This window comes from Oncorhynchus gorbuscha, unplaced genomic scaffold (genome assembly GCF_021184085.1).
Source record: "Oncorhynchus gorbuscha isolate QuinsamMale2020 ecotype Even-year unplaced genomic scaffold, OgorEven_v1.0 Un_scaffold_2903, whole genome shotgun sequence".
Classification (NCBI taxonomy): domain Eukaryota; kingdom Metazoa; phylum Chordata; class Actinopteri; order Salmoniformes; family Salmonidae; genus Oncorhynchus; species Oncorhynchus gorbuscha.
The window spans coordinates 22501-47500 of record NW_025747291.1 but is presented as its reverse complement, the minus strand read 5'-3'; the positions used below and the strand labels follow the sequence as shown (position 1 = coordinate 47500).

At 43.4% G+C, this 25000-nt stretch overlaps 2 protein-coding genes across 2 annotated transcripts in view; both read left to right on the top strand.

The window, feature by feature from the left end:
• LOC124027036 (phosphatidylinositol 4-kinase type 2-beta-like) overlaps nucleotides 1-7021 on the top strand; it is a gene marked incomplete at its 5' end in the record, with an annotated part of 16946 nt that extends 9925 nt beyond the window's left edge. The window contains 2 exon segments of the mRNA XM_046339593.1: nucleotides 3711-3770; nucleotides 6126-7021. Coding sequence (XP_046195549.1) covers nucleotides 3711-3770; nucleotides 6126-6299 — 234 coding nt within the window.
• A 3838-nt stretch (nucleotides 7022-10859) lies between these two features.
• Nucleotides 10860-25000, top strand: part of LOC124027035 (serine protease HTRA3-like) — a gene marked incomplete at its 3' end in the record, with an annotated part of 36357 nt that continues 22216 nt past the window's right edge. The window contains exon 1 of the mRNA XM_046339592.1: nucleotides 10860-11671. Within this exon, the coding sequence (XP_046195548.1) occupies nucleotides 11245-11671 (427 nt within the window). The remainder of the gene's footprint in view (nucleotides 11672-25000) is intronic.

Here is a 25000-nt window from a genome sequence, read left to right as displayed (position 1 = left end):
TCTGTCTCTTTCTGTCCTGTCTCTCTGTCTCTTTCTCTCTCTATATATATATACCTCTGTCCTGTGTCTCTGTCTCTTTCTGTCCTGTCCTTTCTCTATACATATATATACCTCTGTCCTGTGTCTGTCCTTTCTCTTTATATATACTGTCCTGTCTCTCTGTCTCTTTCTCTCCTTTCTATATATATACCTCTGTCCTGTCTCTCTGTCTCTTTCTGTCCTGTCCTTTCTCTATACATATATATATACCTCTGTCCTGTCTCTCTGTCTCTTTCTGTCCTGTCCTTTCTCTATACATATATATATACCTCTGTCCTGTCTCTCTGTCTCTTTCTGTCCTGTCCTTTCTCTATACATATATATACCTCTGTCCTGTCTCTTTCTCCTTTCTCTATACATATATATATACCTCTGTCCTCTGTCCTGTCTCTTTCTCTATACATATATATACCTCTGTCCTGTCTCTTTCTCTATACATATATACATATATATATACCTCTGTCCTGTGTCTCTGTCTCTTTCTGTCTCTTTCTCTATACATATATATACCTCTGTCCTGTGTCTCTTTCTCTTTCTGTCCTGTCCTTTCTCTATACATATATATATACCTCTGTCCTGTCTCTCTGTCTCTTTCTGTCCTGTCCTTTCTCTATACATATATATATACCTCTGTCCTGTCTCTCTGTCTCTTTCTGTCCTGTCCTTTCTCTATACATATATATACCTCTGTCCTGTCTCTTTCTCTATACATATATATATATATACCTCTGTCCTCTGTCCTGTCTCTTTCTCTATACATATATATACCTCTGTCCTGTCTCTTTCTCTATACATATATATATATATATACCTCTGTCCTCTGTCCTGTCTCTTTCTCTATACATATATATACCTCTGTCCTGTGTCTCTTTCTCTTTCTGTCCTGTCCTTTCTCTATACATATATATACCTCTGTCCTGTCTCTCTGTCTCTTTCTGTCCTGTCCTTTCTCTATATATATACCTCTGTCCTGTGTCTCTTTCTCTTTCTGTCCTGTCCTTTCTCTATACATATATATCTGTCCTGTCCTCTGTCCTTTCTGTCTCTTTCTCTATACATATATATATACCTCTGTCCTGTCTCTCTGTCTCTTTCTGTCCTGTCTCTCTCCTTGTCTCTTTCTCTCTATATATACCTCTGTCCTGTGTCTCTGTCTCTTTCTGTCCTGTCCTTTCTCTTTCTGTCCTGTCTCTCTGTCTCCTGTCTCTCTCTCTCTCTATATATATACCTCTGTCCTGTGTCTCTGTCTCTTTCTGTCCTGTCCTTTCTCTATACATATATATATACCTCTGTCCTGTGTCTCTGTCTCTTTCTGTCCTGTCTCTCTCTTTCTCTCTCTCTATATATATACATATATATATATACCTCTGTCCTGTGTCTCTGTCCTCTCTTTCTGTCCTGTCCTTCCTTGTCTCTATTCATATATATATACCTCTGTCCTGTCTCTCTGTCTCTTTCTGTCCTGTCTCTCTCTTTCTCTCTCTCTATATATATACCTCTGTCCTGTCTCTTCTCTATACATACATATATATATATACCTCTGTCCTGTCTCTCTCTCTCTTTCTCTTTGTGTCTCTCTCTCTTTCTCTCTCTCTATATATATATTAGCGATGTGGTCAACAGAAACTAACTATTAGCTCTGTGGTCAACAGAAACTAACTATTAGCTCTGTGGTCAACAGAAACTAACTATTAGCTCTGTGGTCAACAGAAACTAACTATTAGCTCTGTGGTCAACAGAAACTAACTATTAGCTCTGTGGTCAACAGAAACTAACTATTAGCTCTGTGGTCAACAGAAACTAACTATTAGCTATGTGGTCAACAGAAACTAACTATTAGCTCTGTGGTCAACAGAAACTAACTATTAGCTATGTGGTCAACAGAAACTAACTATTAGCTATGTGGTCAACAGAAACTAACTATTAGCTCTGTGGTCAACAGAAACTAACTATTAGCTCTGTGGTCAACAGAAACTAACTATTAGCTATGTGGTCAACAGAAACTAACTATTAGCTATGTGGTCAACAGAAACTAACTATTAGCTATGTGGTCAACAGAAACTAACTATTAGCGATGTGGTCAACAGAAACGAACTATTAGCGATGTGGTCAACAGAAACGAACTATTAGCGATGTGGTCAACAGAAACTAACTATTAGCGATGTGGTCAACAGAAACTAACTATTAGCTCTGTGGTCAACAGAAACTAACTATTAGCTCTGTGGTCAACAGAAACTAACTATTAGCTCTGTGGTCAACAGAAACTAACTATTAGCTCTGTGGTCAACAGAAACTAACTATTAGCTCTGTGGTCAACAGAAACTAACTATTAGCTCTGTGGTCAACAGAAACTAACTATTAGCTCTGTGGTCAACAGAAACTAACTATTAGCTCTGTGGTCAACAGAAACTAACTATTAGCTCTGTGGTCAACAGAAACTAACTATTAGCTCTGTGGTCAACAGAAACTAACTATTAGCTCTGTGGTCAACAGAAACTAACTATTAGCTCTGTGGTCAACAGAAACTAACTATTAGCTCTGTGGTCAACAGAAACTAACTATTAGCTCTGTGGTCAACAGAAACTAACTATTAGCTCTGTGGTCAACAGAAACTAACTATTAGCTCTGTGGTCAACAGAAACTAACTATTAGCTCTGTGGTCAACAGAAACTAACTATTAGCGATGTGGTCAACAGAAACTAACTATTAGCTCTGTGGTCAACAGAAACTAACTATTAGCTCTGTGGTCAACAGAAACTAACTATTAGCTCTGTGGTCAACAGAAACTAACTATTAGCTCTGTGGTCAACAGAAACTAACTATTAGCTCTGTGGTCAACAGAAACTAACTATTAGCGATGTGGTCAACAGAAACTAACTCTGTGGTCAACAGAAACTAACTCTTAGCTCTGTGGTCTCTCTCTCTGACTCTCTTAGCTCTCTCTCTCTTAGCGATGTGGTCTCTCTGACTCTCTCAACAGAAACTCTATTAGCTGACTCTAACTATTAGCTCTAACTATTAGCGATGTGGTCAACTCTCTCTCTCTCTGTGGTCTCTCTGTGGTCTCTATTAGCTGACAGAAACTAACTATTAGCTCTCTCTGTCTCTCCCTAACTATTAGCTCTCTCTCTCTGTCTCTCTAACTATCTCTCTCTGTGGTCTCCCTCTAACTCTCTCTCTGTCTCTCCCTCTCTCTCTCTGTCTCTCTCTCTCTCTCTCTCTCTCTCTCTCTCTCTCTCTGTCTCTCCCTCTCTCTCTCTGTCTCTCCCTCTCTCTCTCTGTCTCTCCCTCTCTCTCTGTCTCTCCCTCTCTCTCTCTCTGTCTCTCCCTCTCTCTGTCTCTCCCTCTCTCTCTCTCTCTCTCTCTCTCTCTGTCTCTCTGTCTCTCCCTCTCTCTCTGTCTCTCCCTCTCTCTGTCTCTCTCTCTCTGTCTCTCCCTCTCTCTGTCTCTCCTCTCTCTGTCTCCCCTCTCTCTCTGTCTCCCTCTCTCTGTCTCCCCTCTGTCTCTGTCTCCCCCTCTGTCTCCCCCTCTCTGTCTCCCCCTCTGTCTCTGTCTCCCCTCTCTGTCTCCCCCTCTCTGTCTCCCCTCTGTCTCCCCTCTCTCTATCTGTCTCTATCTGTCTCTGTCTATCTGTCTCTCTGTCTCTATCTCTCTCTCTGTTTGTGTTTCAGGCAGATAAAGGTTTTGATAAGACCATGTTTGAAAGGCAGATGTCAGTCATGAGAGGACAGGTGAGTTCTCTTCCTGTTTACCTCTGTGGATAAAGTAAAGTAGTGGATACTACTTTAGACCAGAGCCCTATGGCACTATATTCCCTATGTAGTGCACTACTTTAGACCAGAGCCCTATGGCACTATATTCCCTATGTAGTGCACTACTTTAGACCAGAGCCCTATGGCACTATATTCCCTATGTAGTGCACTACTTTAGACCAGAGCCCTATGGCACTATATTCCCTATGTAGTGCACTACTTTAGACCAGAGCCCTATACCCTATATAGTGCACTACTTTAGACCAGAGCCCTATGGCACTATATTCCCTATATAGTTTACTACTCTGGCCTAAAGTTTTAAAAAACACGCTGTAAGCAGAGCTATAGTTCAGCAGGAATGACTGAGTATCACAAACCCACAGCCTCTGGTCTAATATACTGCACTATATAGGGAATAGGGCGCCATAGGGCTCTGGTCTATAGTAGTTCACTATATAGGTAATAGGGCTCTTGTCTAAAGTAGTGCATTTACATTTAAGTCATAGGGCTCTGGTCTAAAGTAGTGCACTCACATAGGAATAGGGGACAGTCACTTAACAATAGTGCATCTAAAACTTAGGGAATAGGGTGCCATAGGGCTCTGGTCTATAGTAGTTCACTATATAGGGAATAGGGCTCTGGTCTAAAGTAGTGCACTATATAGGGAATAGGGTGCCATAGGGCTCTGGTCTATAGTAGTTCACTATATAGGGAATAGGGTGCCATAGGGCTCTGGTCTAAAGTAGTGCACTATATAGGGAATAGGGCTCTGGTCTAAAGTAGTGCACTATATAGGGAATAGGGTGCCATAGGGCTCTGGTCTAAAGTAGTTCACTATATAGGGAATAGGGTTCTGGTCTAAAGTAGTGCACTACATAGGGAATAGGGCGCCATAGGGCTCTGGTCTAAAGTAGTGCACTATATAGGGAATAGGGTTCTGGTCTAAAGTAGTGCACTACATAGGGAATAGGGTGCTGATCGAGACACTGTGTATATGTACATGGAATACCAGAATAATACCTGCTCGTCAAACACCTCATTTCAAAATCACGGGCATTAACATGGAGTTGGTCCCCCCGTTGCTGTGACAACAGCCTCCACTCTTCTGGGAAGACTTTCCACTAGATGTTGGAACATTGCTGCTATAACAGCCTCCACTCTTCTGGGAAGGCTTTCCACTAGATGTTGGAACATTGCTGCTATAACAGCCTCCACTCTTCTGGGAAGGCTTTCCACTAGATGATGGAACTCCACTCTTCTGGGAAGGCTTTCTACTAGATGTTGGAACATTGCTGCTATAACAGCCTCCACTCTTCTGGGAAGGCTTTCCACTAGATGTTGGGCGATTCGGCCTGGCTCGCAGTCTGCATTCCAATTCATCCCAAAGGTGTTCGATGGGGTTGAGGTCAGGACTCTGTGCATGCCAGTCAAGTTCTTCCACTCCGACCTCAACAAACCATTTCTGTATGGACCTCGCTTTGTGCACGGGGGGACATTGTCATGCTGAAACAGGAAAGGACCTAACCCCAAACAGTTTCGAAGCACAGCCATGAAAAGAACATTATTCCTCCTCCACCAAACTTTACAGTTGGCAGTGTGCATTGGGGCAGGCTCTCCTATTGTATGAAGGCTGAATATAGAGTATGACCTTCCTTTGACACTCCACATTGAGCTCAGGTGCATCCAACTTCCTTTGATCATGTTCACCTGAATGTCTTTCATTGTTCCCTTTTCACCTCTTTCTGTTCTCTCTCCTCTCCTCCTGTCTCTCTCTCTCCTCTCCTCCTGTCTCTCTCTCTCCTCTCCTCCTGTCTCTCTCTCTCCTCTCCTCCTGTCTCTCTCTGTCCTCTCCTCCTGTCTCTCTCGCTCTCCTCTCCTCCTGTCTCTCTCTCGCTCTCCTCTCCTCCTGTCTCTCTCTCGCTCTCCTCTCCTCCTGTCTCTCTCTCGCTCTCCTCCTGTCTCTCTCTCTCTCTCCTCTCCTCCTGTCTCTCTCGCTCTCCTCTCCTCCTGTCTCTCTCGCTCTCCTCTCCTCCTGTCTCTCTCGCTCTCCTCTCCTCCTGTCTCTCTCGCTCTCCTCTCCTCCTGTCTCTCTCGCTCTCCTCTCCTCCTGTCTCTCTCGCTCTCCTCTCCTCCTGTCTCTCTCGCTCTCCTCTCCTCCTGTCTCTCTCGCTCTCCTCTCCTCCTGTCTCTCTCGCTCTCCTCTCCTCCTGTCTCTCTCGCTCTCCTCTCCTCCTGTCTCTCTCGCTCTCCTCTCCTCCTGTCTCTCTCGCTCTCCTCTCCTCCTGTCTCTCACTCTCACTCTCACTCTCTCACTCTACTGCTGTCTCTCTCTAGATCTTAAACCTGAGCCAGGCGTTGAAGGACAATAAAACTCCCATTCAGTTGGTCCAGATGCCCAGAGTCGTGGTGGAGAGACGGCGGACTGGAGGACAGGGGAGGGTGGTGACATTAGGAACAGCTTTCACCCAGACCTTCCACTGCAAGAGACCATTCTTCTCTTCCTGGTAGAGGGAGGGATTCCTGGAGAGGGAGAGAGGACAGGGGAGGGTGGTAACATTAGGAACAGCTTTCACCCAGACCTTCCTTCTTCTTCGTTCTTCTCTTCCTGGTAGAGGGAGGGATGGCTGGAGGAGCTGCTGCAGGGGTGGGTGGAGAGATGAGGAGGGAGGGAAGAGAGGGAGCCTCCACTGCAACACTATGACCTACCCTCCTGGTAGAGAGTGTGAGAGAGTGTGAGAGAGTGTGAGAGAGTGTGAGAGAGTGTGAGAGAGTGTGAGAGAGTGTGAGAGAGTGTGAGAGAGTGTGAGAGAGTGTGAGAGAGTGTGAGAGAGTGTGAGAGAGTGTGAGAGAGTGTGAGAGAGTGTGAGAGAGTGTGAGAGAGAGTGAGAGAGTGTGAGAGAGAGTGAGTGAGAAATGAAGAGACTCTCAGAGCTCCTTTCCTCCTGGTAAAGTAAGAGGGTGGGAGAGGGTCAGAGAGTGAGAGGGTCAGAGAGTGAGAGGGTCAGAGAGGGTGAGAGAGAGAGAGAAATGAAGAGACTCTCAGAGCATCTTTCCTCCAGAGGGATTGGTTTGGAGTTGGACGTCACACATCTGGGGAAACATCCCAAATGGCTCCATATTCCCTTTATAGTGCCCTACATTAGGTCCCGGTCAATGTGGATTAGTGCCCTACATTAGGTCCCGGGCAATGTGGATTAGTGCCCTACATTAGGTCCCGGTCAATGTGGATTAGTGCCGGTCAATGTACATTAGTCCCGGTCAATGTGGATTAGTGCCTACATTAGGTCCCGTCAATGTGGATTAGTGCCCTACATTAGGTCCCGGTCAATGTGGATTAGTGCCCTACATTAGGTCCCGGTCAATGTGGATTAGTGCCCTATTAATGTGCCCTACATTAGGTCCCGGTCAATGTGGATTAGTGCCCTACATTAGGTCCCCCTACATTAGGTCAATGTGGATTAGTGCCCTACATTAGGTCCCGGTCAATGTGGATTAGTGCCCTACATTAGGTCCCGGTCAATGTGGATTAGTGCCCTACAGTAGGTCCCGGTCAATGTGGATTAGTGCCCTACATTAGGTCCCGGTCAATGTGGATTAGTGCCCTACATTAGGTCCCGGTCAATGTGGATTAGTGCCCTACATTAGGTCCCGGTCAATGTGGATTAGTGCCCTACATTAGGTCCCGGTCAATGTGGATTAGTGCCCTACATTAGGTCCCGGTCAATGTGGATTAGTGCCCTACATTAGGTCCCGGTCAATGTGGATTAGTGCCCTACATTAGGTCCCGGTCAATGTGGATTAGTGCACTTAGGAAGGGAATAGTGTTCGATTTGGGACGTATCCCGAGTGTGTTGAGCTCAGAGGAGAATCCAGGACGTCCTGAATGGAACCCTATTCCCTATCCAGTCCTGCACTACGTCTGACCAGAGGCCCCATAAGGGGCTAGAGCACTTAGGGAATATAGTGCTATTTGGGATACACGAACCGTGTCTTCGGTTCTACTGCCAAAATCATTGTAATATAAGCATGAAGGATTTTTTTTTTTTTTAAAGGAATTAAATCATATTAAAAACTGGATAAAATACCATGCATGTTGCTGGAATTTGACAGTTGGCAGTTTATATTTAAATAGAGCAACGAGACATTTCAATGAGAGGGAAAACTGTAGACGAGCGGCCGTCCCAAATGGCACTACTTTCGAGTGACCCCTTTTTTTTGGGAAGCACTCGATGGTCATTTTTCATAGCAATGAATGTATTAGTTAACTAACATGTATGTGTAATTGCTGGTGACGGTATGCTCTTGGCTATTATGGGATGGGTGGTGGTTTAAACTCAAGGTACGCTGTGCGATATGACGTCGTCAGGCACCGGGGTGGGGGGGGGGGGGTGAACTTCCTGTTTAAAGACGACGACACTTAGACTCTTCCAAGATTGAGTCTGGGATTCAATCTGATCGCAGGTTGTAAACAAATGTCCCAGCGTTTCGCAGAGATCCCATTCACAGTAAACGCGGCTCAGTCAGAAATGTCCCAGCCTTTTGCAGAGATCCCATTCACAGTAAACGCGGCTCAGTCAGAAATGTCCCAGCGTTTTGCAGAGATCCCATTCACAGTAAACGCGGCTCAGTCAGAAATGTCCCAGCGTTTTGCAGAGATCCCATTCACAGTAAACGCGGCTCAGTCAGAAATGTCCCAGCGTTTTTCAGAGATCCCCATTCACAGTAAACACGGCTCAGTCAGAAATGTCCCAGCGTTTTGCAGAGATCCCATTCACAGTAAACGCGGCTCAGTCAGAAATGTCCCAGCGTTTTGCAGAGATCCCATTCACAGTAAACGCGGCTCAGTCAGAAATGTCCCAGCGTTTTGCAGAGATCCCATTCACAGTAAACGCGGCTCAGTCAGAAATGTCCCAGCGTTTTGCAGAGATCCCCATTCACAGTAAACGCGGTTCAGTCAGAAATGTGCCTTTTTTTTAAAGGCCTCAAAGCCTTTCAGATTTCAGATTCAATCCCGGCCTGATTCTTCAGCCCAAAAGTAGAACTCCTGGCAGAATTTTATTATTTTTTGTTGTGATTTGTTGTTGTCTGTAAACAGGAAGTTGCCCTGCTATGTTTGATGATGTCATAATGCTGAGACTTCCGTTTCATCTCCCACCAAATGGGCGGGAAAGGAAAAATAAGGAAATTCGCACACTAAGCTAAACATTATATATGTCCCATAAAGCACCCTATTCCCTATATAGTGCACTACTTTTGTCCAAATCCTATAGGGACAAAGTAGTGCACTACTTTGGACCCGGGCCTATAGGGACAACGTAGTGCACTACTTTTGGACCAGGGCCTATAGGGACAAAGTAGTGCACTACTTTGGACCAGGGCCTATAGGGACAACGTAGTGCACTACTTTGGACCAGGGCTTATAGGGATTTAATTAGTGCACTTTTCTTGGATAAAAGTAGTGAACTATATAGGGAATAGGGTGCCGTTCATAATTTATGCATCTTGAATTTTCTATTCCTGCTGTATAATGAATGTAAAGGTATAATTGTATTTTTTTAAAATGTTGGAAACAATAAATGTACATTTGGGATTGGTTTAAATGTGAACTCCTTCTCTTTATTGATCTATGTAGTGTTCCAATTGTAGAGGAGGCAGGTAGCCTAGTGGTTAGAGTGTAGAGGAGGCAGGTAGCCTAGTGGTTAGAGTGTAGAGGAGGCAGGTAGCCTAGTGGTTAGAGTGTAGAGGAGGCAGGTAGCCTAGTGGTTAGAGTGTAGAGGCGGCAGGTAGCCTAGTGGTTAGAGTGTAGAGGCGGCAGGTAGCCTAGTGGTTAGAGTGTAGAGGCGGCAGGTAGCCTAGTGGTTAGTTAGAGGCGGCAGGTGCCTAGTGGTTAGGAGGCAGGTAGCCTAGTGGTTAGAGTGTAGAGGCGGCAGGTAGCCTAGTGGTTAGAGTGTAGAGGCGGCAGGTAGCCTAGTGGTTAGAGTGTAGAGGCGGCAGGCCTAGGTAGACTAGCCTGGGTTAGAGTGTAGAGGCGGCAGGTAGCCTAGTGGTTAGAGTGTAGAGGCGGCAGGTAGCCTAGTGGTTAGAGTGTAGAGGCGGCAGGTAGCCTAGTGGTTAGAGTGTAGAGGCGGCAGGTAGCCTAGTGGTTAGAGTGTAGAGGCGGCAGGTAGCCTAGTGGTTAGAGTGTAGAGGAGGCAGGTAGCCTAGTGGTTAGAGTGTAGAGGCGGCAGGTAGCCTAGTGGTTAGAGTGTAGAGGCGGCAGGTAGCCTAGTGGTTAGAGTGTAGAGGCGGCAGGTAGCCTAGTGGTTAGAGTGTAGAGGCAGGTAGCCTAGTGGTTAGAGTGTAGAGGCAGGTAGCCTAGTGGTTAGAGTGTAGAGGCGGCAGGTAGCCTAGTGGTTAGAGTGTAGAGGCGGCAGGTAGCCTAGTGGTTAGAGCCCCTAGTGGTTAGAGTCTACATCCTCCACCTACGGCAGGTAGCCTAGTGGTTAGAGTGTAGAGGCGGCAGGTGGCCTAGTGGTTAGAGTGTAGAGGAGGCAGGTGGCCTAGTGGTTAGAGTCACAGGTGGCCTCCACCTGGTTACTGTAGAGGGCCCTAGTTTCCCTGTTTCAGTCTACATCACTCTACCTACTGTAGGCCCCGTTTCAGTCTGTCACTCCACCTACTGTAGGCCCCGTTTCAGTCTACATCACTCCACCTACTGTAGGCCCTGTTTCAGTCTACATCAACATTACTCCACCTACTGTAGGCCCTGTTTCAGTCTACATTACTCCACCTACTGTTTCAGTTGTTTGTTTCACCTTTTTAGTAGCCTCAAAGTCATGAAGATGGACAGGACATGTTAGAGAGAAGGAATAAAGAACCGACCGAAAGAAAGAAGAGAACTGTAACAGTTATCTTAATTCTCCACTAGATGGCGCACGGCTCAGTTATAACTTTTGTCCAGATCTCTGGCAGCCTGTTTGTGTGCCAGACACACAGTGCCCGTACAGGTTTGTGTGCGGGAGGGAGGTTTGCCATGGCGGGGCAGCCTCCAGTGTCCACATTGAGTTCTCGGGGGGGGGTAGAGAGAGATTCATCATGATCCGTATGTTAGTGTCCAGGTATGTGAATCAGTCGCTCTGTCTGTCTTCGATGTGCTCTCTCCTACTCCTCATTACGCAACGCAGACAGTATTCCTATTTGTTTCTTTAACATTGTATTACTTTTTTATTTTGAAGTATAAAGATTATAATACACAGAATACATTTGTGGAGTCTTTAAGAACAGAATATTCAAGTGATAAAAATGGTTTAGCGCGAAAAGAGACTTTATTACAAGCTTGTTGAAGAGACAACCGTCTAACTGTCCAACGGAGTGCCTGTAAATCCTCCCCAACTCCGTTCCAGCATTTACCGATAATCTCTCTTTCTGTCAGGCTTTTTTGTCTCTCACTCTTTTTTATTACCGCATTCTCGGGATGCGGGTGTTCTTATTCGCGGCGACGGTATTTTTCGCGCACGGCTCCGAGTCCGGCTCCAAAAAGTGTTCCTCCCAGTGCGACGTGAGCGCGTGTCCTAGTCCGACCTGCCCCAGCGGGTATGTCCCAGACCCGTGCAACTGTTGCCTGGTGTGTTCCCGGGGCGAGGATGAACTCTGTGGCCGGAAAAACGACCGGCCGTGTGGGGAAGGCTTAGAGTGTAGGTCCCCTAACGGTCCTCACAAAGGCCCGTCGGGGAAGCGGAGCTCCAAACGGAGGCTGTGTCAGTGTAAGATGGGATATAAGGTGTGTGGTAGCGACGGAAAGACGTGCGGGAACGTGTGTCGGATGAAGGCCGCCAGCCGGAAAGCTCTTCAGAAGGAAAGGGAGGCCATCACCCAGGCACACAAGGGACCCTGTTCATCAGGTAAGGCCTCGCCGTTAGCCGAGCTCTCACCCAGGGCGTTACGTGCGGCCTGAGTTGCGTTTTATTTTGAGTAACATGGCAGCTCTAAACTGTATTTGAAGACGGCCCTGTCCGTATGTAATGCCCTGGGCCAGAGCTAGCATATACAGTGCATTGGGAAGGTCCTCGGACACCTTGACTTTTTTACACATTTTGTTACGTTACAGCCTTATTCTAAAATTGATTAAATTCTACACACAATACCATATAATGACAAAGCAAAAACAGGTTTTTAGACATTTTTGCTAACTAATAATCTCTGCAAAAGTGTCCTCTCACTGTCACCTGCGTTTATTTTCAGTAAACTTAACATGTGTAAATATTTGTATGAACATAACAAGATTCAACAACTGAGACATAAACTGAACAAGTTCCACAGACACGTGACTAGCAGAAATAGAATAATGTGTCCCTGAACAAAGGGGGGTCAAAATCAAAAGTAACAGTCAGTATCTGGTGTGGCCACCAGCTGCATTAAGTACTGCAGTGCATCTCCTCCTCGTGGACTGCACCAGATGTGTTGTTCTTGCTGTGAGATGTTATTCCACTCTTCCACCAAGGCACCTACAAGTTCCCTGACATTTCTGGGGGGGGCTAGCCCTCACCCCTCACCCTCCGATCCAACAGGTCCAAGACGTGTTCAACGGGATTGAGATTGGGGCTCTTCGCTGGCCATGGTTAAAGAACCTTTGGCAGCGATTACAGCCTCCAGTCTTCTTGGGTAATGACACTACAAGCTTGGCACACCTGTATTTGGGGAGTTTCTCCCATTCTTCTCTGCAGATCTGTCAACATCTGTCAGGTTGGTTGGGGAGTGTCGCTGCTATTTTCAGGTCTCCAGAGATGTTCCATCAGGCTCTGACTGATGTCAAGGACATTCAGAGACTTGTGTCGAAGCCACTCCTGCGTTGTCTTGGATGTGTGCTAAGAGTCGTTGTCCTGTTGGAAGGTGAACCTTCACCTGAGCGCTCTGGAGCCGGTTTTCATCAAAGATCTCTCTGTACTTTGCTCTGTTCATCTTTCCCTCGATCCTGATTAGTCTCTCAGTCCCTTTTGCTGAAAAACATCCCTAAATCATGATGCCGCCACCACCATGCTTCACTGTAGGGATGGTGCCAGGTGTCCTCCAGACATGATGCTGCCACCCATGCTTCACTGTAGGGATGGTGCCAGGTGTCCTCCAGACATGATGCTGCCACCACCATGCTTCACTGTAGGGATGGTGCCAGGTGTCCTCCAGACATGATGCTGCCACCACCATGCTTCACTGTAGGGATGGTGCCAGGTGTCCTCCAGACATGATGCTGCCACCACCATGCTTCACTGTAGGGATGGTGCCAGGTGTCCTCCAGACATGATGCTGCCACCACCATGCTTCACTGTAGGGATGGTGCCAGGTGTCCTCCAGACATGATGCTGCCACCACCATGCTTCACTGTAGGGATGGTGCCAGGTGTCCTCCAGACATGATGCTGCCACCACCATGCTTCACTGTAGGGATGGTGTCAGGTGTCCTCCAGACCTGACGCTTGGTTTCATCACACCAGAGAATCTTGTTTCTCATGGTCTGAGAGCCTTTTAGGTGCCTTTTGGCAAACTCCAGGTGGGCTGTCATGTGCCTTTTATTGAGGAGTGGCTTCTGTCTGGCCACTTTACCATAAAGAACTGGTTGGTGGAGTGCTGCAGAGATGGTTGTCCTTCTGGAAGGTTCTCCCATCTCCACAGAGGAACTCTGAAGCTCTGTCAGAGTGACCATCGGGTTCTTGGTCACCTCCCTGGCCAAGGCCCTTCTCCCCCGATTGCTCAGTTTGGTGTTTGAGTCTTAGTGGGTAAAAACTTCTTCCAATAAGTTATAACAATAAATTAGCATAAAGTTAAAGAACTAATACAACAAACTAGTCTACAGTTATAGGACTATAACAATAAACTAGTCTACAGTTAGACTATAACAATAAACTAGTCTACAGTTAGACTATAACAATAAACTAGTCTACAGTTAGACTATAACAATAAACTAGTCTACAGTTATACTATAACAATAAACTAGTCTACAGTTATAGGACTATAACAATAAACTAGTCTACAGTTATAGGACTATAACAATAAACTAGTCTACAGTTAGACTATAACAATAAACTAGTCTACAGTTATAGGACTATAACAATAAACTAGTCTACAGTTAGACTATAACAATAAACTAGTCTACAGTTAGACTATAACAATAAACTAGTCTACAGTTAGACTATAACAATAAACTAGTCTACAGTTAGACTATAACAATAAACTAGTCTACAGTTAGACTATAACAATAAACTAGTCTACAGTTAGACTATAACAATAAACTAGTCTACAGTTAGACTATAACAATAAACTAGTCTACAGTTAGACTATAACAATAAACTAGTCTACAGTTAGACTATAACAATAAACTAGTCTACAGTTATACTATAACAATAAACTAGTCTACAGTTAGACTATAACAATAAACTAGTCTACAGTTAGACTATAACAATAAACTAGTCTACAGTTATACTATAACAATAAACTAGTCTACAGTTAGACTATAACAATAAACTAGTCTACAGTTAGACTATAACAATAAACTAGTCTACAGTTAGACTATAACAATAAACTAGTCTACAGTTAGACTATAACAATAAACTAGTCTACAGTTAGACTATAACAATAAACTAGTCTACAGTTAGACTATAACAATAAACTAGTCTACAGTTAGACTATAACAATAAACTAGTCTACAGTTAGACTATAACAATAAACTAGTCTACAGTTAGACTATAACAATAAACTAGTCTACAGTTATAGGACTATAACAATAAACTAGTCTACAGTTATACTATAACAATAAACTAGTCTACAGTTATACTATAACAATAAACTAGTCTACAGTTATACTATAACAATAAACTAGTCTACAGTTATAGGACTATAACAATAAACTAGTCTACAGTTATAGGACTATAACAATAAACTAGTCTACAGTTAGACTATAACAATAAACTAGTCTACAGTTAGACTATAACAATAAACTAGTCTACAGTTATAGGACTATAACAATAAACTAGTCTACAGCTATAGGACTATAACAATAAACTAGTCTACAGTTAGACTATACCAATAAACTAGTCTACAGTTAGACTATAACAATAAACTAGTCTACAGTTAGACTATAACAATAAACTAGTCTACAGTTATAGGACTATAACAATAAACTAGTCTACAGTTATAGGACTATAACAATAAACTAGTCTACAGTTATAGGACTATAACAATAAACTAGTCTACAGTTATAGGACTATAACAATAAACTAGTCTACAGTTATAGGACTATAACAATAAACTAGTCTACAGTTATACTATAACAATAAACTAGTCTACAGTTATACTATAACAATAAACTAGTCTACAGTTATAGGACTATAACAATAAACTAGTCTACAGTTATACTATAACAATAAACTAGTCTACAGTTATACTATAACAATAAACTAGTCTACAGTTATACTATAACAATAAACTAGTCTACAGTTATAGGACTATAACAATAAACTAGTCTACAGTTATAGGACTATAACAATAAACTAGTCTACAGTTATACTATAACAATAAACTAGTCTACAGTTATACTATAACAATAAACTAGTCTACAGTTATACTATAACAATAAACTAGTCTACAGTTATAGGACTATAACAATAAACTAGTCTACAGTTATAGGACTATAACAATAAACTAGTCTACAGTTAGACTATAACAATAAACTAGTCTACAGTTAGACTATAACAATAAACTAGTCTACAGTTATAGGACTATAACAATAAACTAGTCTACAGCTATAGGACTATAACAATAAACTAGTCTACAGTTAGACTATACCAATAAACTAGTCTACAGTTAGACTATAACAATAAACTAGTCTACAGTTAGACTATAACAATAAACTAGTCTACAGTTATAGGACTATAACAATAAACTAGTCTACAGTTATAGGACTATAACAATAAACTAGTCTACAGTTATAGGACTATAACAATAAACTAGTCTACAGTTATAGGACTATAACAATAAACTAGTCTACAGTTATAGGACTATAACAATAAACTAGTCTACAGTTATACTATAACAATAAACTAGTCTACAGTTATACTATAACAATAAACTAGTCTACAGTTATAGGACTATAACAATAAACTAGTCTACAGTTATAGGACTATAACAATAAACTAGTCTACAGTTATACTATAACAATAAACTAGTCTACAGTTATAGGACTATAACAATAAACTAGTCTACAGTTATACTATAACAATAAACTAGTCTACAGTTAGACTATAACAATAAACTAGTCTACAGTTATACTATAACAATAAACTAGTCTACAGTTAGACTATAACAATAAACTAGTCTACAGTTATACTATAACAATAAACTAGTCTACAGTTATAGGACTATAACAATAAACTAGTCTACAGTTATAGGACTATAACAATAAACTAAACTAGTCTACAGTTATACTATAACAATAAACTAGTCTACAGTTAGACTATAACAATAAACTAGTCTACAGTTATAGGACTATAACAATAAACTAGTCTACAGTTATAGGACTATAACAATAAACTAGTCTACAGTTATAGGACTATAACAATAAACTAGTCTACAGTTATACTATAACAATAAACTAGTCTACAGTTAGACTATAACAATAAACTAGTCTACAGTTATACTATAACAATAAACTAGTCTACAGTTATACTATAACAATAAACTAGTCTACAGTTATAGGACTATAACAATAAACTAGTCTACAGTTATACTATAACAATAAACTAGTCTACAGTTAGACTATAACAATAAACTAGTCTACAGTTATACTATAACAATAAACTAGTCTACAGTTATACTATAACAATAAACTAGTCTACAGTTATACTATAACAATAAACTAGTCTACAGTTATACTATAACAATAAACTAGTCTACAGTTATACTATAACAATAAACTAGTCTACAGTTATACTATAACAATAAACTAGTCTACAGTTATAGGACTATAACAATAAACTAGTCTACAGTTATAGGACTATAACAATAAACTAGTCTACAGTTATACTATAACAATAAACTAGTCTACAGTTATACTATAACAATAAACTAGTCTACAGTTATACTATAACAATAAACTAGTCTACAGTTATAGGACTATAACAATAAACTAGTCTACAGTTAGACTATAACAATAAACTAGTCTACAGTTATACTATAACAATAAACTAGTCTACAGTTATAGGACTATAACAATAAACTAGTCCACAGTTATAGGACTATAACAATAAACTAGTCTACAGTTAGACTATAACAATAAACTAGTCTACAGTTAGACTATAACAATAAACTAGTCTACAGTTATAGGACTATAACAATAAACTAGTCTACAGTTATAGGACTATAACAATAAACTAGTCTACAGTTATAGGACTATAACAATAAACTAGTCTACAGTTAGACTATAACAATAAACTAGTCTACAGTTAGACTATAACAATAAACTAGTCTACAGTTAGACTATAACAATAAACTAGTCTACAGTTAGACTATAACAATAAACTAGTCTACAGTTATAGGACTATAACAATAAACTAGTCTACAGTTATAGGACTATAACAATAAACTAGTCTACAGTTAGACTATAACAATAAACTAGTCTACAGTTAGACTATAACAATAAACTAGTCTACAGTTATAGGACTATAACAATAAACTAGTCTACAGTTAGACTATAACAATAAACTAGTCTACAGTTATAGGACTATAACAATAAACTAAACTAGTCTACAGTTATACTATAACAATAAACTAGTCTACAGTTATAGGACTATAACAATAAACTAGTCTACAGTTATAGGACTATAACAATAAACTAGTCTACAGTTATAGGACTATAACAATAAACTAAACTAGTCTACAGTTATACTATAACAATAAACTAGTCTACAGTTATAGGACTATAACAATAAACTAGTCTACAGTTATACTATAACAATAAACTAGTCTACAGTTATAGGACTATGACAATAAACTAGTCTACAGTTATACTATAACAATAAACTAGTCTACAGTTATACTATAACAATAAACTAGTCTACAGTTAGACTATAACAATAAACTAGTCTACAGTTATAGGACTATAACAATAAACTAGTCTACAGTTATAGGACTATAACAATAAACTAGTCTACAGTTATACTATAACAATAAACTAGTCTACAGTTAGACTATAACAATAAACTAGTCTACAGTTAGACTATAACAATAAACTAGTCTACAGTTATAGGACTATAACAATAAACTAGTCTACAGTTATACTATAACAATAAACTAGTCTACAGTTATAGGACTATAACAATAAACTAGTCTACAGTTATAGGACTATAACAATAAACTAGTCTACAGTTATAGGACTATAACAATAAACTAGTCTACAGTTATACTATAACAATAAACTAGTCTACAGTTAGACTATAACAATAAACTAGTCTACAGTTAGACTATAACAATAAACTAGTCTACAGTTATAGGACTATAACAATAAACTAGTCTACAGTTATACTATAACAATAAACTAGTCTACAGTTATAGGACTATAACAATAAACTAGTCTACAGTTATAGGACTATAACAATAAACTAGTCTACAGTTAGACTATAACAATAAACTAGTCTACAGTTAGACTATAACAATAAACTAGTCTACAGTTAGACTATAACAATAAACTAGTCTACAGTTATAGGACTATAACAATAAACTAGTCTACAGTTAGACTATAACAATAAACTAGTCTACAGTTAGACTATAACAATAAACTAGTCTACAGTTATAGGACTATAACAATAAACTAGTCTACAGTTATACTATAACAATAAACTAGTCTACAGTTATACTATAACAATAAACTAGTCTACAGTTATAGGACTATAACAATAAACTAGTCTACAGTTATACTATAACAATAAACTAGTCTACAGTTATACTATAACAATAAACTAGTCTACAGTTATAGGACTATAACAATAAACTAGTCTACAGTTATAGGACTATAACAATAAACTAGTCTACAGTTATAGGACTATAACAATAAACTAGTCTACAGTTATAGGACTATAACAATAAACTAGTCTACAGTTATAGGACTATAACAATAAACTAGTCTACAGTTATACTATAACAATAAACTAGTCTACAGTTATAGGACTATAACAATATATTAAAACCCAATCTTCCCATGTCATTTATTTCTCCTATGGATTCTGGCCCAATCAGAACTGTTGTTTTTTAGGCTATACTTGATTAGCCTATCACAGCCCTGCAGTCATTACCAGGGCTGAGTTTTGAATGTTCAACATTGGTTTTCTGTAGTTGTAGGCTATTTGCTTATGAGATTGCCTTTTATAGAGACCTAATTTGAGATGACTTATCAGAGCATGTGGTAATATTGTGTTCCGTATTCCACCATGGAATGTAGAAGTAAGGTTCTAATGAGGAGGGCTGTGAATAACGGGTTCTAACGGTTCTGCTGAGCCACTTCTTCTGTGGTTTCTGTTAGGAGACAAATGCCATGGCAGTTAATCACCTTTCACTCTTTTCCTTTATATGCAGAGTGACTACAACAACAACAACAATATTCACTCTCTATTTTTCCTCTTCCTCCTCCTCTTCTCTTCTTCTGTTCCTCTTCCTCCTCTTCTCCTCTTCCTCCTCTTCTCTCCTGTTCCTCCTCCTCCTCTTCTCTTCTTCCTCCTCTTCTCTCCTGTTCCTCCTCCTCCTCCTCTTCTCTTCTTCCTCCTCTTCTCTTCCTCCTCTTCTCTTCCTCCTCCTCTTCTCTTCTTCCTCCTCTTCTCCCCTGTTCCTCCTCCTCCTCCTTCTCTTCTTCCTCCTCTTCTCTTCTTCCTACTCTTCTCTCCTGTTCCTCCTCCTCCTCCTTCTCTTCCTCCTCCTCTTCTCTCCTGTTCCTCCTCCTCCTCCTTCTCTTCCTCCTCCTCCTCTTCTCTCCTGTTCCTCCTCCTCCTCCTCTTCTCTTCTTCCTCCTCTTCTCTCCTGTTCTTCCTCCTCCTCCTCTTCTCTTCCTCCTCCTCTTCTCTTCTTCCTCCTCTTCTCCCCTGTTCCTCCTCCTCCTCCTCCTTCTCTTCCTCCTCCTTCTCTTCCTCCTCCTCTTCTCTCCTGTTCCTCCTCCTCCTCCTCCTTCTCTTCTTCCTCCTCTTCTCTCCTGTTCCTCCTCCTCCTCCTTCTCTTCCTCCTCCTTCTCTTCCTCCTCCTCTTCTCTCCTGTTCCTCCTCCTCCTCCTCTTCTCTTCTTCCTCCTCTTCTCTCCTGTTCTTCCTCCTCCTCCTCTTCTCTTCTTCCTCCTCTTCTCTTCTTTCTCCTCTTCTCTTCTTCCTCCTCTTCTCTCCTGTTCCTCCTCTTCTCTTCTTCCTCCTCTTCTCTCCTGTTCCTCCTCCTCCTCCTTCTCTTCCTCCTCCTTCTCTTCCTCCTCCTCTTCTCTCCTGTTCCTCCTCCTCCTCCTCTTCTCTTCTTCCTCCTCTTCTCTCCTGTTCTTCCTCCTCCTCCTCTTCTCTTCCTCCTCCTCTTCTCTTCTTCCTCCTCTTCTCTCCTGTTCTTCCTCCTCTTCTCTCCTGTTCTTCCTCCTCCTCCTCTTCTCTTCCTCCTCCTCTTCTCTTCTTCCTCCTCCTCCTTCTCTTCTTCCTCCTCTTCTCTCCTGTTCCTCCTCCTCCTCCTTCTCTTCCTCCTCCTCTTCTCTCCTGTTCCTCCTCCTCCTCCTCTTCTCTTCTTCCTCCTCTTCTCTCCTGTTCTTCCTCCTCCTCCTCTTCTCTTCTTCCTCCTCTTCTCTCCTGTTCCTCCTCCTCCTCCTCTTCTCTTCTTCCTCCTCTTCTCTCCTGTTCCTCCTCCTCTTCTCTTCTTCCTCCTCTTCTCTCCTGTTCCTCCTCCTCCTCTTCTCTTCTTCCTCCTCTTCTTCTCTTCTTCCTCCTCTTCTCTCCTGTTCTTCCTCCTCCTCCTCTTCTCTTCTTCCTCCTCCTCCTCCTTCTCTTCTTCCTCCTCTTCTCTCCTGTTCTTCCTCCTCCTCCTCTTCTCTTCTTCCTCCTCTTCTCTCCTGTTCCTCCTCCTCCACCTCTTCTCTTCTTCCTCCTCTTCTCCTCTTCCTCTTCTTCTCTTCCTCCTCCTCTTCTCTCCTGTTCCTCCTCCTCCTCCTCTTCTCTTCCTCCTCTTCTTCCTCCTCTTCTCTTCCTCCTCCTCTTCTCTCCTGTTCCTCCTCCTCCTCCTCTTCTCTTCTTCCTCCTCTTCTCTCCTGTTCTTCCTCCTCCTCCTCTTCTCTTCCTCCTCCTCTTCTCTTCTTCCTCCTCTTCTCTCCTGTTCTTCCTCCTCTTCTCTCCTGTTCTTCCTCCTCCTCCTCTTCTCTTCCTCCTCCTCTTCTCTTCTTCCTCCTCTTCTCTCCTGTTCCTCCTCTTCTCTTCTTCCTCCTCTTCTCTCCTGTTCCTCCTCCTCCTCCTTCTCTTCCTCCTCCTTCTCTTCCTCCTCCTCTTCTCTCCTGTTCCTCCTCCTCCTCCTCTTCTCTTCTTCCTCCTCTTCTCTCCTGTTCTTCCTCCTCCTCCTCTTCTCTTCCTCCTCCTCTTCTCTTCTTCCTCCTCTTCTCTCCTGTTCTTCCTCCTCTTCTCTCCTGTTCCTCCTCCTCCTCCTCTTCTCTTCTTCCTCCTCTTCTCTCCTGTTCTTCCTCCTCCTCCTCTTCTCTTCCTCCTCCTCTTCTCTTCTTCCTCCTCTTCTCTCCTGTTCTTCCTCCTCTTCTCTCCTGTTCTTCCTCCTCCTCCTCTTCTCTTCCTCCTCCTCTTCTCTTCTTCCTCCTCTTCTCTCCTGTTCCTCCTCTTCTCTTCTTCCTCCTCTTCTCTCCTGTTCCTCCTCCTCCTCCTTCTCTTCCTCCTCCTCTTCTCTCCTGTTCCTCCTCCTCCTCCTCTTCTCTTCTTCCTCCTCTTCTCTCCTGTTCTTCCTCCTCCTCCTCTTCTCTTCCTCCTCCTCTTCTCTTCTTCCTCCTCTTCTCTCCTGTTCTTCCTCCTCTTCTCTCCTGTTCTTCCTCCTCCTCCTCTTCTCTTCCTCCTCCTCTTCTCTTCTTCCTCCTCTTCTCTCCTGTTCCTCCTCCTCCTTCTCTTCTTCCTCCTCTTCTCTCCTGTTCCTCCTCCTCCTCCTTCTCTTCCTCCTCCTCTTCTCTCCTGTTCCTCCTCCTCCTCCTCTTCTCTTCTTCCTCCTCTTCTCTCCTGTTCTTCCTCCTCCTCCTCTTCTCTTCTTCCTCCTCTTCTCTCCTGTTCCTCCTCCTCCTCCTCTTCTCTTCTTCCTCCTCTTCTCTCCTGTTCCTCCTCCTCTTCTCTTCTTCCTCCTCTTCTCTCCTGTTCCTCCTCCTCCTCTTCTCTTCTTCCTCCTCTTCTTCTCTTCTTCCTCCTCTTCTCTCCTGTTCTTCCTCCTCCTCCTCCTCTTCTCTTCTTCCTCCTCCTCCTCCTTCTCTTCTTCCTCCTCTTCTCTCCTGTTCTTCCTCCTCTTCTCTTCTTCCTCCTCTTCTCTCCTGTTCCTCCTCCTCCACCTCTTCTCTTCTTCCTCCTCTTCTCCTCTTCCTCTTCTTCTCTTCCTCCTCCTCTTCTCTCCTGTTCCTCCTCCTCCTCCTCTTCTCTTCCTCCTCTTCTTCCTCCTCTTCTCTTCCTCCTCCTCTTCTCTCCTGTTCCTCCTCCTCCTCCTCTTCTCTTCTTCCTCCTCTTCTCTCCTGTTCTTCCTCCTCCTCCTCTTCTCTTCCTCCTCCTCTTCTCTTCTTCCTCCTCTTCTCTCCTGTTCTTCCTCCTCTTCTCTCCTGTTCTTCCTCCTCCTCCTCTTCTCTTCCTCCTCCTCTTCTCTTCTTCCTCCTCTTCTCTCCTGTTCCTCCTCTTCTCTTCTTCCTCCTCTTCTCTCCTGTTCCTCCTCCTCCTCCTTCTCTTCCTCCTCCTTCTCTTCCTCCTCCTCTTCTCTCCTGTTCCTCCTCCTCCTCCTCTTCTCTTCTTCCTCCTCTTCTCTCCTGTTCTTCCTCCTCCTCCTCTTCTCTTCCTCCTCCTCTTCTCTTCTTCCTCCTCTTCTCTCCTGTTCTTCCTCCTCTTCTCTCCTGTTCTTCCTCCTCCTCCTCTTCTCTTCCTCCTCCTCTTCTCTTCTTCCTCCTCTTCTCTCCTGTTCCTCCTCCTCCTTCTCTTCTTCCTCCTCTTCTCTCCTGTTCTTCCTCCTCCTCCTCTTCTCTTCCTCCTCCTCTTCTCTTCTTCCTCCTCTTCTCTCCTGTTCTTCCTCCTCTTCTCTCCTGTTCTTCCTCCTCCTCCTCTTCTCTTCCTCCTCCTCTTCTCTTCTTCCTCCTCTTCTCTCCTGTTCCTCCTCCTCCTTCTCTTCTTCCTCCTCTTCTCTCCTGTTCTTCCTCCTCCTCCTCTTCTCTTCCTCCTCCTCTTCTCTTCTTCCTCCTCTTCTCTCCTGTTCTTCCTCCTCTTCTCTCCTGTTCTTCCTCCTCCTCCTCTTCTCTTCCTCCTCCTCTTCTCTTCTTCCTCCTCTTCTCTCCTGTTCCTCCTCCTCCTTCTCTTCTTCCTCCTCTTCTCTCCTGTTCCTCCTCCTCCTTCTCTTCTTCCTCCTCTTCTCTCCTGTTCTTCCTCCTCCTCCTCTTCTCTTCTTCCTCCTCTTCTCTCCTGTTCCTCCTCCTCCTCCTCTTCTCTTCTTCCTCCTCTTCTCTCCTGTTCCTCCTCCTCTTCTCTTCTTCCTCCTCTTCTCTCCTGTTCCTCCTCCTCCTCTTCTCTTCTTCCTCCTCTTCTTCTCTTCTTCCTCCTCTTCTCTCCTGTTCTTCCTCCTCCTCCTCTTCTCTTCTTCCTCCTCCTCCTCCTTCTCTTCTTCCTCCTCTTCTCTCCTGTTCTTCCTCCTCCTCCTCTTCTCTTCTTCCTCCTCTTCTCTCCTGTTCCTCCTCCTCCACCTCTTCTCTTCTTCCTCCTCTTCTCCTCTTCCTCTTCTTCTCTTCCTCCTCCTCTTCTCTCCTGTTCCTCCTCCTCCTCCTCTTCTCTTCCTCCTCTTCTTCCTCCTCTTCTTCCTCCTCCTCTTCTCTCCTGTTCCTCCTCCTCCTCCTCTTCTCTTCTTCCTCCTCTTCTCTCCTGTTCTTCCTCCTCCTCCTCTTCTCTTCCTCCTCCTCTTCTCTTCTTCCTCCTCTTCTCTCCTGTTCTTCCTCCTCTTCTCTCCTGTTCTTCCTCCTCCTCCTCTTCTCTTCCTCCTCCTCTTCTCTTCTTCCTCCTCTTCTCTCCTGTTCCTCCTCCTCCTTCTCTTCTTCCTCCTCTTCTCTCCTGTTCCTCCTCCTCCTCCTTCTCTTCCTCCTCCTCTTCTCTCCTGTTCCTCCTCCTCCTCCTCTTCTCTTCTTCCTCCTCTTCTCTCCTGTTCTTCCTCCTCCTCCTCTTCTCTTCTTCCTCCTCTTCTCTCCTGTTCCTCCTCCTCCTCTCTCTCTTCTCCCTCCTCTTCTCTCCTGTTCCTCCTCCTCCTCTTCTCTTCTTCCTCCTCTTCTTCTCTTCTTCTCTTCTCTTCTTCCTCCTGTTCCTCCTCCTCCTCTTCTCTTCTTCCTCCTCTTCTCTTCTTCTTCCTCCTCTTCTCTCTGTTCCTCTTCCTCCTCTTCTCTTCTTCCTCCTCTTCTCTTCTCTTCTTCCTCCTCTTCTCTTCTCTTCTTCCTCCTCTTCTCTTCTTCCTCCTCTTCTCTTCTTCCTCCTCTTCTCTTCTTCCTCCTCTTCTCTCCTGTTCCTCCTCCTCTTCTCTTCTTCCTCCTCTTCTCTTCTCTTCTTCCTCCTCTTCTCTCCTGTTCCTCCTCCTCCTCCTCTTCTCTTCTTCCTCCTCTTCTCTCCTGTTCCTCTTCCTCCTCCTCTTCTCTTCTTCCTCCTCTTCTCTCCTGTTCCTCTTCCTCCTCCTCTTCTCTTCTTCCTCCTCTTCTCTTCTCTTCTTCCTCCTCTTCTCTTCTTCCTCCTCTTCTCTCCTGTTCCTCCTCCTCTTCTCTTCTTCCTCCTCTTCTCTCCTGTTCCTCCTCCTCCTTCTCTTCTTCCTCCTCTTCTCTCCTGTTCCTCCTCCTCCTCCTTCTCTTCCTCCTCCTCTTCTCTCCTGTTCCTCCTCCTCCTCCTCTTCTCTTCTTCCTCCTCTTCTCTCCTGTTCTTCCTCCTCCTCCTCTTCTCTTCTTCCTCCTCTTCTCTCCTGTTCCTCCTCCTCCTCTTCTCTT